The sequence below is a fragment of the Lactuca serriola genome, chromosome 8 (genome assembly GCF_051521515.1).
Source record: "Lactuca serriola cultivar US96UC23 chromosome 8, Lser_US96UC23_V15, whole genome shotgun sequence".
In the NCBI taxonomy this organism is placed as follows: Eukaryota; Viridiplantae; Streptophyta; class Magnoliopsida; order Asterales; family Asteraceae; genus Lactuca; species Lactuca serriola.
In genome coordinates, this window is record NC_136415.1 from 256,639,626 (window position 1) to 256,651,572 (window position 11,947).

The 11,947-nt window shown below is 36.1% G+C and overlaps 1 protein-coding gene across 1 annotated transcript; it reads left to right on the forward strand.

Annotated features, from left to right (window-relative positions):
* Nucleotides 1–1,410: 1,410 nt before the first annotated feature.
* LOC145068043 (uncharacterized) lies at nucleotides 1,411–3,671 on the forward strand. Its single transcript, XM_079015041.1, has 7 exons — nucleotides 1,411–1,684; nucleotides 2,238–2,472; nucleotides 2,579–2,871; nucleotides 2,948–3,021; nucleotides 3,105–3,158; nucleotides 3,225–3,329; nucleotides 3,444–3,671. The coding sequence occupies exons 1-7, from the start codon at nucleotides 1,411–1,413 to the stop codon at nucleotides 3,669–3,671; spliced, it is 1,263 nt and encodes a 420-aa protein (XP_078871167.1).
* Nucleotides 3,672–11,947: the final 8,276 nt, after the last annotated feature.

Genomic DNA, 11,947 nt, shown 5'->3' on the forward strand with positions numbered 1-11,947 from the left:
AGACGAGAAAACGCGACGAATTGAATGCTAAGCGTTGGTTCGAGGCTTGATCACACACGAGGTTCCTATGTAATATGAAATGGTATACAAATGTATCTAATTAGACTTTAAAACACTAATTAGATATGATAATACACTCCAATGAGCGAAAACACTTCAAATCAAGTGTTTGGAAGGACCCGGGTGGCATTTAAGGACACATAAAGCTTGGGTATGGAGTTTACTCTTCAAGAGTAAACTCACACAAGCGTTTTCGGCCCTAATGTACCATTCCCAATGATTTTATGGCCGTAAACTCATGGTGGTGTGTTTTATGATGCTAAATGGCAAGATAACACTTGAGGAGGGTTGGTACGAATTTATCTAAGGCATGGAAGTGGATTAAATCACCAAGAACACCGTTAAAGCGAGTTTACAGCCCTAAACATGGAGTTTACGGCCGTAAGCTCCTATACCCTTCTTAGATTGATGATTTAATTGCCTTAGACCAATCACATGTGATTCAAACAATTTTTACAAGCCTTAGGATGAATTTTGGGCACCATTTGACTTATCTTAATGAGTTTATGGCCCTGGAACCTATCCTTGGGGGGTTATGGCTGTAAACTCTCAAATGAAGAGTTTTTATTATGTTTAAGGTCCCCAAATTGATTTTGGTTGGTTCTAGGATTTATTCCAAGGCTAATGGTGTGTTTACATGGCTTTTAAACACTTGGTTTTGAGTTTACTCTCCATGAGGATGAGTTTACGGCCCAAGCATGATCTTGGGCAGTAAACTCATGTTTACTCCTCAAAAATGATGATTAGGGTGTTCTAAGTCCGAATTGGTTAGCCACAAAGTCATATCTAAGTCCCAAAATTGGTTTGGAGGGGTTTTAAGGCACAAAAACCCACTTATTATGTGTTTACGGCCCAAGAATGCTCCAGGGCCGTAAAATCATGTTTGAGGTTCATTTTCATAGATTAAACTCAGATTTGAAGGCTAATGAGGTTGAACAACAAGTTAGGGAAGTTACCTTGAAAATTTGAAGCCTTAAATTGATGTTTTGGACCTAGATCTTTGGTTTGAGGAGAGAGGTTAGAGAGAGAGAGAGAGTAGTGAGAGAGAGAAAAAGCTTCAAATGGAAGCTTAATCATCTTTAAATAGGGTCTAAGATTTGGACACAGTGGAATTCTACCCGATACCGACGTTAGACGGGGCTTTTGGTCGCACCCGATTAAGTTGTCGTAACCCGGCGAGGACGTTTCTAAAAATTTTCAAATAAACATTTTGGGCCAATTTCATGAGTTCCTAAGGGATTTGGACACTCATGAGATTAAAATAAACATATAAATTAAATAATTTAGCCCAAAAACGAAATCGGAATGAATCGCTAAAGACGAATTTTACTGAAGAAATGGGTTACGGCGATGGACAAACTTCGGGTTGTTACAGATGATAGTAAGAAAAGAAAGTTTGTAAGTTCTAGTAATGTTTGCAGTCCAATTGATTGTGTTTATAAGAGAGATCGTGGAAAAGCACATCAAAGCACGTTGGATAAAAACAATCCAATCAAAGAGAAGCTGAAGAACATTGCTTGGAAAAAGTTTGCGATTTGGGCTTACGCGGTTGGCTTACCATTCAGTGCCGTACGTGATGAAAGTTTCCAAGATGTAATTGATTCCATTGGAGATTATGGAAAAGGTAATTAAGTAATCCCTTGCTTTTTAAATTAAACAACAAGTTCAATTGTCATCGTACAATGAGTGATTAATATTTAAAAAAAAGTAATCACTTTAATCATATATTTATTGATTAATATTTTAATATTTACTAAGTAATTAATTATATCTATCAATCTTAGGTATGCCCGCTCCAAGTTACCATAATGTTCGGGTGACATTACTAAAGGAGGTATTACAAGATACTAATAAGTTTGTGGACTCATTTCGGCCATAGTGGCAGAAATACGGATGTAGCATTATGTCCTATTTTTGGACAAATGGAAAAGGAAGGGCATTGATAAATTTTTTAGTGAATTGTCCAACTGGAACCGTATTTCTTAAGTCAATTGATGCATCAGAGCATGTGAAGGATGCTCAATTAATTGTGAAGATGATTAATCAGGTGATTGAAGATGTTGGCGAGGAAAACATTGTTCAGGTCTAATGATTTCTTATCTTGTTTCTTATTTTTAGCTTCCATTTACTTGTACTAATTAAATATGTTTTTTTTCATTTCTTGTATTTTCTTATAGATAACGGCTCAAACTATAAAGCTGCGGGAAATTTTTTAGAAGAACAACATCCAAAGTTGTTTTGGAGTCCATGTGTAGCACACTGTGTGAACCTTATGATACAAGATCTCAGGGAAAAAATAAAAAAGATAAAGGGTGTTTTGACTGATGCAAGATTGATTGTGGTTTACATTTATAATCATGGAAGAATTTTGAACATGATGCAAAAGTTGACCAAGAATAAAGAGTTGCACAGGTCTTGTATAACTAGGTTTGCCACTCAGTACTACACTTTATAGAGTATACATGAGAATCACCATCATCTTCAAGTGTTGTTTGTTTTCTGAACAATGGACAAAAAGTGCATTTGTAAAGAAAGCTATGGGAAAGAAGGTGGAGAGGATAGTTGCAAAGCAAGCATTTTGGGACGATGTGTATTTCTCTTGTCAAATATTTTCACCTTTGGTAGATATGATTCGGTTGGTTGATAGGGAAGATCAACCATGCATGGGTTATACCTATGATGCAATGAGTCGAGCAAAAGAGCAAATAAGCAAAAATCTAAAAGGTGGGCCTAATGCAAGGATGGAGAGTACAGTTTTGTCTAAAATTCAACAAAGATGGCCTGACCAACTTCATCATCCTTTACATGCAGGTATAAAACTTCACTTATTGATGGAAATTAAAAATTAATTTTATTGTTTGGTTTTAATATTTTAATGAATGTGCAGCTGGATGTTTTCTTAATCCTGCCATTTTTCATGGAGAAAATTCAGAGATTGACAAAATTAAAGATATAGTGACGGTATGTTGCCATCAACCGTCTTGTTCCCGATGAAGATGAGAATGATCTTTTAAGACAACAATTGGATATCTACATTAATTCAGAAGGATAATTTGGATCTGCAGCCGCTAAAAGAAGTAGACGATGTAAGTAAAAAAGTATAATGCAATCAATTCTTATTATTTCTTATTTTTTATTAACTTATGTTTATTTATAAAATATAGATATTTGGTGCCGTTCTTATGGGATCAACACTCCTTTGCTTCAAAATTTTGCTATCAAGGTCCTTAGTCAAACGTGTAATGCTTCACCTTGTGAACGCAATTGGAGTACATTTGACAATGTAAGTCCTTTTAACAATTTTTTTTTATAAATTATAGATTACATTAGTTTAATTGAAAGTTTGAAACTCTAACTAACTTTTCATATTGCTTTTCTTTTAGTTACACTCCAAGAAAAGGAATTGTCTTTTACAGCAAAAACTCAATGACCTTGTGTTTATCCAATATAACACAAGGTTACAAAGGAGATTTGAATCACTAAAAAGCAACAAAACTGAGCCTATTTTGTTGAGAGATGTAGAGGAAAATGATGAGTGGATGATACCGACAGAGGCTGAACTTCAAGACTTTGTGGATGCACGTGATGGTCTTCTTTGGTCAGATGTGTGAGAAGCGATGGGCGGAAATGTAGACATCGGGCCTAGTACAAGGAGCAAAAGGGAGCGTTATAGAGCTGATGATGATGATAATGACCAGACTAGAGTTGAACTGGAATATGATGTGTATGTGGACCTTGATGTAGAAGTGAATGCATTAGACGATGTTGACTCGGAAGCCGAACCAGTGGACTGCGATTGATCTTTTGTTTGGAAATTTGATTTAGACTCTTTTAATATATGTTATGTGGATGTGGACCTTGTATAACTATGTTATGTGTTTTTAGATTTTATACGACTCTTTGTGATTTTATATATATATATATATATATATATATATATATATATATATATATATATAAACCGCTATCCCACCGCGAGAACCGCTATTTTAAATTGCGGCAAGTGACCACGATAAGATTTTGGACCGCGATAACTGCATAGAGAAATAATCAAGAGTAAACCTATTAGACAGTAACACACGACTTGAGGTTTGCAACCTATCGTGTTGACAAAATGTTTATTTCTATGCCATTCCAGTAAAGTTACTTATGCATATGAGTTCTACGAGTTCTCAATTGACTGCATAAGGGCAAGCACCTTGTTCAATGAAAGTACGTTGACTAGTATAGGTGAGCTGCTAAATAACTTGGAAGCAATGGTGGGACCTTTGATGGCAAGAAATTAAGAATGAACAAGTTCACATGGATAAGAGCACATACACCATAAAATCTAAGTGTCATAAGGTTTCTCTCCTTCATGAAAATAAACGCTTTCACTAGGAAGATTTTAAGGAGTTAGCTATTGTGTAAATTGCACTCTCAAATTCAATTATGATTACGACATCCCTCTTCATAGTTTGAATTGTGGGATTTGGCAATTAGTTTAAACATTTAAGACTTATTGTATATAAGCTTTAAGTAAAGGTGTGTAAGGTTGAGAAACTTAGATAAAGGCTTATCAAAGCATATCGTATTAACAAATATGAACTTTGGAAGTCAATAAGTATTGATTTCTAGAAGTCCAAATGTTTTGTGAATACATGTCAAAGCTAGTGGGAGCATAAATGTTATGCTAGTATGGATATAATTATCATGTTAGTGGGAGCATGATTATTATTTTAAGTATTGCAAGTTAGCAATATTAATTATAGGAAACAAAGTTTCAATTTGCAAAGGTTGAATAGTTGTTTTGCTATAATTAAGGGAGAGAATATTATACTTCGTTTTGAAATCTAAAAGCTTGGATCGAGAAATTTTAATCAAATTTAGTCAAAAGACATATATGGACGTTATGTTGAAAAGATTCAACTTAAAAGGATTCTATATATAGCAATATCATAGCAAGGAATTGGTAAAGTATCACGTTTGCATTATGATTCATGTCCCATGCGCTTTGGGTATAGGATCGATTGTATATGCTGTAATATTCGACCATTCTAGAATTTTCCAAATGCCTAGGGCATTAAGAGGGAAATGGGACTAGAACCGGATTTGAATAAAATAATTAAACAACTGTCAAGTACAATCTAAGGTTCGCCAAGGATTGGTCACTTGTGGGCAGTTGGAAGTATAGTAACGAATGGACCATATTGGCATTATTATGATTAGATATGATTCTATTAATAATGAGTTGTCGTATGGAAAATATGGAAATGTTTCCATACTAGGAGTTGAATATCAAGAAACTATGTCTAGATTAGAAACTTTAATGTAAGAAGGATGTTCAAAGGAATATACTTTGAATGTGAGACTTCACATCTATGGAATTGTATTGTAACAATCGCCAATAGAGAACTTTGTAATTTCATTGGCAAAGTCTTGGTGACTTTTGTGCAATAAGATTACAAAATGATCATTGCATAAAATGTTAGAATCTAACATGTTCTAGTAGTGGCGAGAATTTTATGTTCTTACACTAACGATAAGGATTAGGACTTGTGAAAAGAGTATCATTGGAAATGTGTTAAATTGATATATTTCACAAAGTAAGGACCATAGGTAAATATAGTGTGCATGTTTGGTGCATGGGACAACTGTTGTTATAATTCAAGTAATAAGTTGATTACCCGAAACAATGAATAATGAGTAATCAATATGGTGATTAAATAAAGGTGTCTTATTTATACTCAAAAGTTTGGGGCCATATAGGATTAGTATTATTCTTGTGTTTCACTTTGTATGTTTTGACTTCCTGAATAATAAGATTATTCTAACCATCCGCAGTCGATCATACTTTGGAAGTAGGTATGAAAGAAGACTATCATGAATCTGACTGTAGATTGTCTAAAGTGTTTTAGACACAATAAAAGTTTGCTGTAGGGTTCATGAGTACTCATATAAGACTAAAGTATTGGATTAAACCCATGCTCACGTGAATCACTTCATGGATTTTATCACGGGTTATTAGTGAGACGATAATATCTTATATTCTTGAAACCGAGACGTGTGAGTTATATTTTGCAAGTCAGTTGCACATTGATAATATGTAAACGCACCAGTAACTTGGTGTTATAAAACATATTGTTTTGTGTGATTTGATGAGTAGGTATAAGCGAGCATTGAGTCAAAGTTTATCCATTCCTTTTACCCAAAGTAGGTTAAAAGCGATATCTGTGGGCCCCTTGATGATTTAGTGATGACACCAAAAGTGTTTGGCCAAGCCGAGACTGAGTTGATGTGTTCAATTATAGTCTGCTATCAGTCGTCATAAATCAGAAATCGGGAAACAGCACATGAACAGAGAGTATGATTAAAATCCATGTCTTAGTTCATACGATATCTAGAATGGAGTAATATATGATCCCTTATCTAAAGGACACGTTTCTGATAAGATCATAGTTCGACAGAGACTTTTGAAAGCTACGATTGCTAATCAGGTTCTGAAGTCACATGCAATATAGTTATTAGACTTATCCAAGTGGGAGACTGTTGGATTAGGTGTCTAAGCCTATAACTATTTTGGTATGTACTTGACCCGATTGTGAGCATGGTCCTTTTGGGTTTCCTTCACCATAGCAACTGATAAGATGTGTTAAGGAGAAAGAGGTTTAATTATGATTTATTAATATATTATAAGAATAATATATTAAAAGAGAGATCATATTGTTAATTAATATTAGTCAATAATTAATTAAGAATTAATTTTGTGGCTAAAAGAGATTAATTAAACTTAGGGGACTAATATTGTAATTATAAGATAAATGCATTGTGGGCTATGGATTCCTAATGGAAAGGGCATTGGATGAAAAATATGGGAAGCCCATATGATTTTCGTCTAATAGCCTTGTAGAAAGGTTCCATGGGTTGCTTAAGGCCTAAGCAGAGAATTAGGGTTTCACCTAAAACCCTAGCAGCCTACACAAGTATAAAAGGACCCCTAGGGCTCCAAAAAAACATGGCTAAGCATTCCTTGGAGTATCTTGGACGTTTTTGATGCCTGCTCCCTCTCTCCTAAGTCATCTTGTTGCACATGGTGTTTGTGATTCCATTAGAGGTGCAAGATTTGAGGCACTAAGCTTTCAAGAGTGAAGACCAAGGAGATTTTTGATTGTTATTGCTACATAACAATCAAGGTAAGATCTAAACCCTAATTCATATGTTGATTCGATTACAATATGCTAGATCTAGGGTTTATGAGTTTTGGATGATTATTGCATGCTCATTAGACAAACTAGATCCAAAGCTTTAGGGTTTGCATGTACACCACATGATTGATGTAGTGCTCAAAACCCATCATATAATTTATAATATTATAAGTTAATTATATATATATATATATATATATATATATATATATATATATATATGTGTGTGTGTGTGTGTGTGTGTGTGTGTTTATGTATGTATGTATGTATAAGAGCAAGTCAGTTTTACCGTTAGTAGGCCTCATTCACGAAGCCGGTCTATAAGGGGGTATAAGGTTGTTTCCTATAAAATGGCAGCTTAATATTCCTTGACTGGTGGAGGGTCGTTAGCCGAACGGGTAGGACAATGACTATAATTCTCATTAAAAGTATAATGAAAAAAAATATAAAGTAACTAAACCTTTTATAAATTCTCAATCTTAGTTTCTTTAGGAAAATGTGAAATTGATGCTATCCCATGAAATCACACTTTGAACCTTACTAGGTCGTTAGTGGAGCGTGTGTGGGTAACCGACATACTAACATGGACTAGTAAGAGTGGAAAAGGGTGACTTAATCGTTATCATGGATCGGTGGAGCGTGTGTGGGTAATTGACACATTGATTAGGTGATAAAGATTAAGGGTACCAAGTTAATTTTCATGGTTATTCACACGTTGTTTGTGATCCTCGGCATCCCAGTCACAAACTTGAGAGTGCACAATCGAGATTTAAACATGCCATTGAAAAGTTTAATGAATCTGAAAAGAATCTAGGAGTTTCTATCCAATTAAAACCTAATAATTTATTTCGTTTTTCATGGTGGAAATTGGTGAATCGTCATTTGCCTACCTTTAAATATTTTATAGCTTGGATTACGGCATCCCTCTTCCAAGTTATATAATATTGTGTTGAGTCCTAGCCTGAATATTACATTTGGGTGTCTATCCTATATCTAATATAAACTTGTCTTTCTTCTTTTCAGATGTCTTCCAACAATGCTGTTTTTGGCTTAAACCCTACCGACTCCTTCTCTCTCATGAGCCTTTGTGGGAGAGTCATCTTTGATGGTTCAAACTTTAATGATTGGATCAGAAACATCAGGATGGTCATGCGTTACGAGGACAAGGAATATGTCCTTGACAAGGAGCAGAAAGAAATTAATGAGTCTACTGCTACTCCAGAGGAAATCGCTAACTTTAGGGCATAAGAGAGAGATGCTACCAAAGTGGGATGTATCATGTTGGCCATAATGACAGCTGAACTCCAGAAGTCCTATGAGGACTTTTACCCTTTTGAGATGCACATGGACTTGAGGGACCACTACCATCAAAGTGCTCGTCAAGATAGGTATGAAATCATATCTTCCATGACAACAACCCAAATGAAGAATGGTGAATCCATGACGGGCCACATGCAGAAAATGCAAAGGTTTATGGACCGTCTACTGAAGTTGAATGTGAAATTCCCATAGGAGTTGGCTATTGATATCATGACTCCTTACCTACTTGTTATGATCAGTTCCGAATGACCTATCACATGAACAAGGAGGAGGTCACACTCAGCAAACTTCAAGGACTTTTGAGGACCGCCGAAACCGGTCTCTAGGGTAAATCGGTTGTTACTAGTCCTACTCCTAACACCGCCCCTGTTCTAGCAATCGGGAAAAGTAGAAGGAAGAAGAGGAAGACCCCGTCGAAGGGTACCAAGGAAAAGTGTCTTGATGGCTCTTCTTCAAGTGGAACCAAAGGTGGTTCTGTCACTCCTTCTTCCAACCCAAAGGAAGCTCAATGCTTCTATTGTCAGGACAAGGGGCATTGGAAACGAAACTGCCCCAAGTACCTGCAAAATGTTAAGGATGCGAAGGTCAAACCTACCCATGCAGGTATTTACACTATATTGTCTATAACTCACTACATACTAATTCTTGGGTTCTTCATACAGGTTGCGGTATTCATATATGTTCTAATTTGCAGGGCCTAAGAAGAAGTGAGGACGTGGAGCATAAAAAGATAAACTTGATCATGGGTAATAGGAAAGATTCACCTGTCACCAAGATGTTGGATTAGGTGTCTAAGTTCATAACTATTCCTAGAATGTACTTGACCCGATTAGCATGGTCCATTTGGGTTGCATGGCATTGCAACATTTGGATAGACTAAATGAGAGAAAGGACACTTAAGGATTATTAATATATTATAAGTTCTAATATATTAATAATATTATTTAATTAGTACTTATCAAAGAACTAATTTGGAATTAATTAAGTGATCAAAAAGAGACTAATTAAATATATGGGGTTGATTGTGTAAATCATCTATTCTTGTATAATAGGCTAATGATCAATGGTTTGTATGGATTGGGTTAAAACCCATAAGGTTCTCCGTGGATAGTCCATGGAGGTTACAAACCCATGGATCATGGAATCTGCAAAGCCATGCAATTAGGGTTTACATGGTGTAACCCTAGTTGTGCCACAACTATATAAAGATCCCTAAATTAGCAAAAATGGCACTTGTACAAGCAAGAAAGAGGGCTAGCCGATTTTGAGTGATAAGTGAACTTCTCTCAAGCTTATTCCAAGTGTTGTGGTGTTGTGTGAGACATTTGAGGCATCACACTTGAGGTGCTAGGCTCACAAGGTTCTCAAGGAATCCAAACAACAAAAAGGTATGTCTAACAGATTAAAGTTAGTGTTTTTAGTATCAAAGGATTTTTTGGGAACTTTATTAAACTCATGCATAACACCACCGCAAACTGAAGCTTCAATGGACTCATAACAATAAGGCTTTGTAGGATCACCCTTTTCGAGACCAGTAGGATCACCCTATCTTAGTCAAAGAATACTTTGAATTTGTCTTTTCTTCTGCATTTCCTTTCTAAAGCCAACTTCTTTTCTTCTGCAGTTAGTTCAGTATGGGTTCCTTTTCCTTTCCTTTTCATGTCTTCTGTTGATGGGGGTGGCTTTGAACTTGATCCACCAGCAGATGAACCAATAATAACCCCTTTTGTCAATGGCCTTGTTGTGATAGAAGTAGAAGTTACTGAAACCGTGGATTTGGGCAATGATGTAGGAATCTGTGTTCACATAACCTTCCCAAAAACTTTTCCATCATCTTCATCTTTAGATGAACCATTAACAACAAATTTTGACAAACCCATACCAACACTCGATCTCATGCTAACACTCTTTTCTCCCCCTTGCACCCCTATGTGAACAGGTGGTTCATCAGTTGACATTAGATGAACAAGCTTCATAAGTGGGGCTAATTTAGCCTTGAGTGTGGACCCTAAAGACAAAAGCTTTTGGGATAAGGATTCTGGAGTAATCGAAGACTGTAAAGTAGACCCAAGTTTCGAAACTAACTCTGTCAAACTTCCTAAGAGTTCTTCCAAATTTGCAAAACTTTGAGTACTAGACATAGACTTCTTATCAACTTTGGGAAGTAAAGAATGTTAAGATTCAACAACCTTAGTCACAGCAACAACAATAATATCCACCTTAATGTTAAGAATTGAATAATTGTGATCAAGCTCTGCAACCACCTTTTCCATATCAGAACGAATCTCCTCAAACTTCAAATTGACTTCCTCTCTTACTTTCTTTACAGCTTCAACAAAAAGAATGTGTTGTTCTTTGGCAACTGCCCGTAAATCCTTTACTTCATGATTAAATGATTCAGACTGATGTTTCACACTCAGTTCATTATTTTTATCCATTTAATCCATCATGGATTTCAACCGAAGTTCCTGAGACTTGATCATAACATCGATTTCAATTCCGGAGACACTATGTCAACTCCCAGCATCAGCGTGAAGCTGTAGTAATGAATTGAGTTTGTGGTTAAGAATCTTGAACTGCTTACCAGACATAAGCATATGTTCTGGTATGTTCTCCTCCTCAGGATCAAATTGGATATCGGCGAAAGAAACCATATAATCATCTTCCTCTGTGGTATCATCCGGAATGGATTTAGGTCCTTCAGTGGATTTAGAAGGAAATCAAGATGTGATGGGTTGATTCAGAATGTGTTGATAAGTGGGTGAATTTTTGAATTGAGGTAATGATGTAGAAATAGGTGAATGAAATGGTGGTAGCAAAGTGGTTGGATCAATACCAGATGCTTCGAATGTAGATGAAACAATTATAGAATCCAAATTACCTTGAGCTTGAGATGTCGACACCCCATCACCCATATTGACATTTGTGTTCATATTAGATATGTTTGCAGTGATGCCTGAAGTTCGCACCTCCTCCATATTGGACTTGGCAAGCGAAACTTCGGGTGGTATAACCAAAGTCTTCTTAGGGATGGATTGTTTCGAATGATCACCCAGATTAGTGGTTATGTCCACATAAGATGTTTCCACATTTTGCACCAAGACTTCCAGTCGCCTCGAAAGTCGACTTGATTGGAGAGACCCTATGAGGTGATGGAAAGCCCATATCTTCTTAACGAAGTGGAGATTGAGACTTGCCGCTATCTTTGAAACCAGTTTCGAGAACTACCCCATCCATTGGATCTTGAACCTTCTTTTGCTTCTTCGTAAGCTTCTTCACCATCTCATGAGCTTGACATTTCTTTGAAGTTGGAGAAATCGGAGCTGGAATCTCACAAATCTTAACACTCTTTCGAATGATTTAGGCTTACGAATCCTCTTCAT

What these genes read in the sequence shown, in the direction of transcription:
- LOC145068043 (XM_079015041.1), top strand. Translation starts at nt 1,411, where the DNA reads ATGGACAAACTTCGGGTTGTTACAGATGATAGTAAGAAAAGAAAGTTT. An exon ending in TCATCATCCTTTACATGCAG is followed by an intron (nt 2,872 to 2,947) that starts GTATAAAACTTC and finishes ATGAATGTGCAG; the next exon opens with CTGGATGTTTTCTTAATCCT. An exon ending in TAGACGATGTAAGTAAAAAA is followed by an intron (nt 3,159 to 3,224) that starts GTATAATGCAAT and finishes TATAAAATATAG; the next exon opens with ATATTTGGTGCCGTTCTTAT.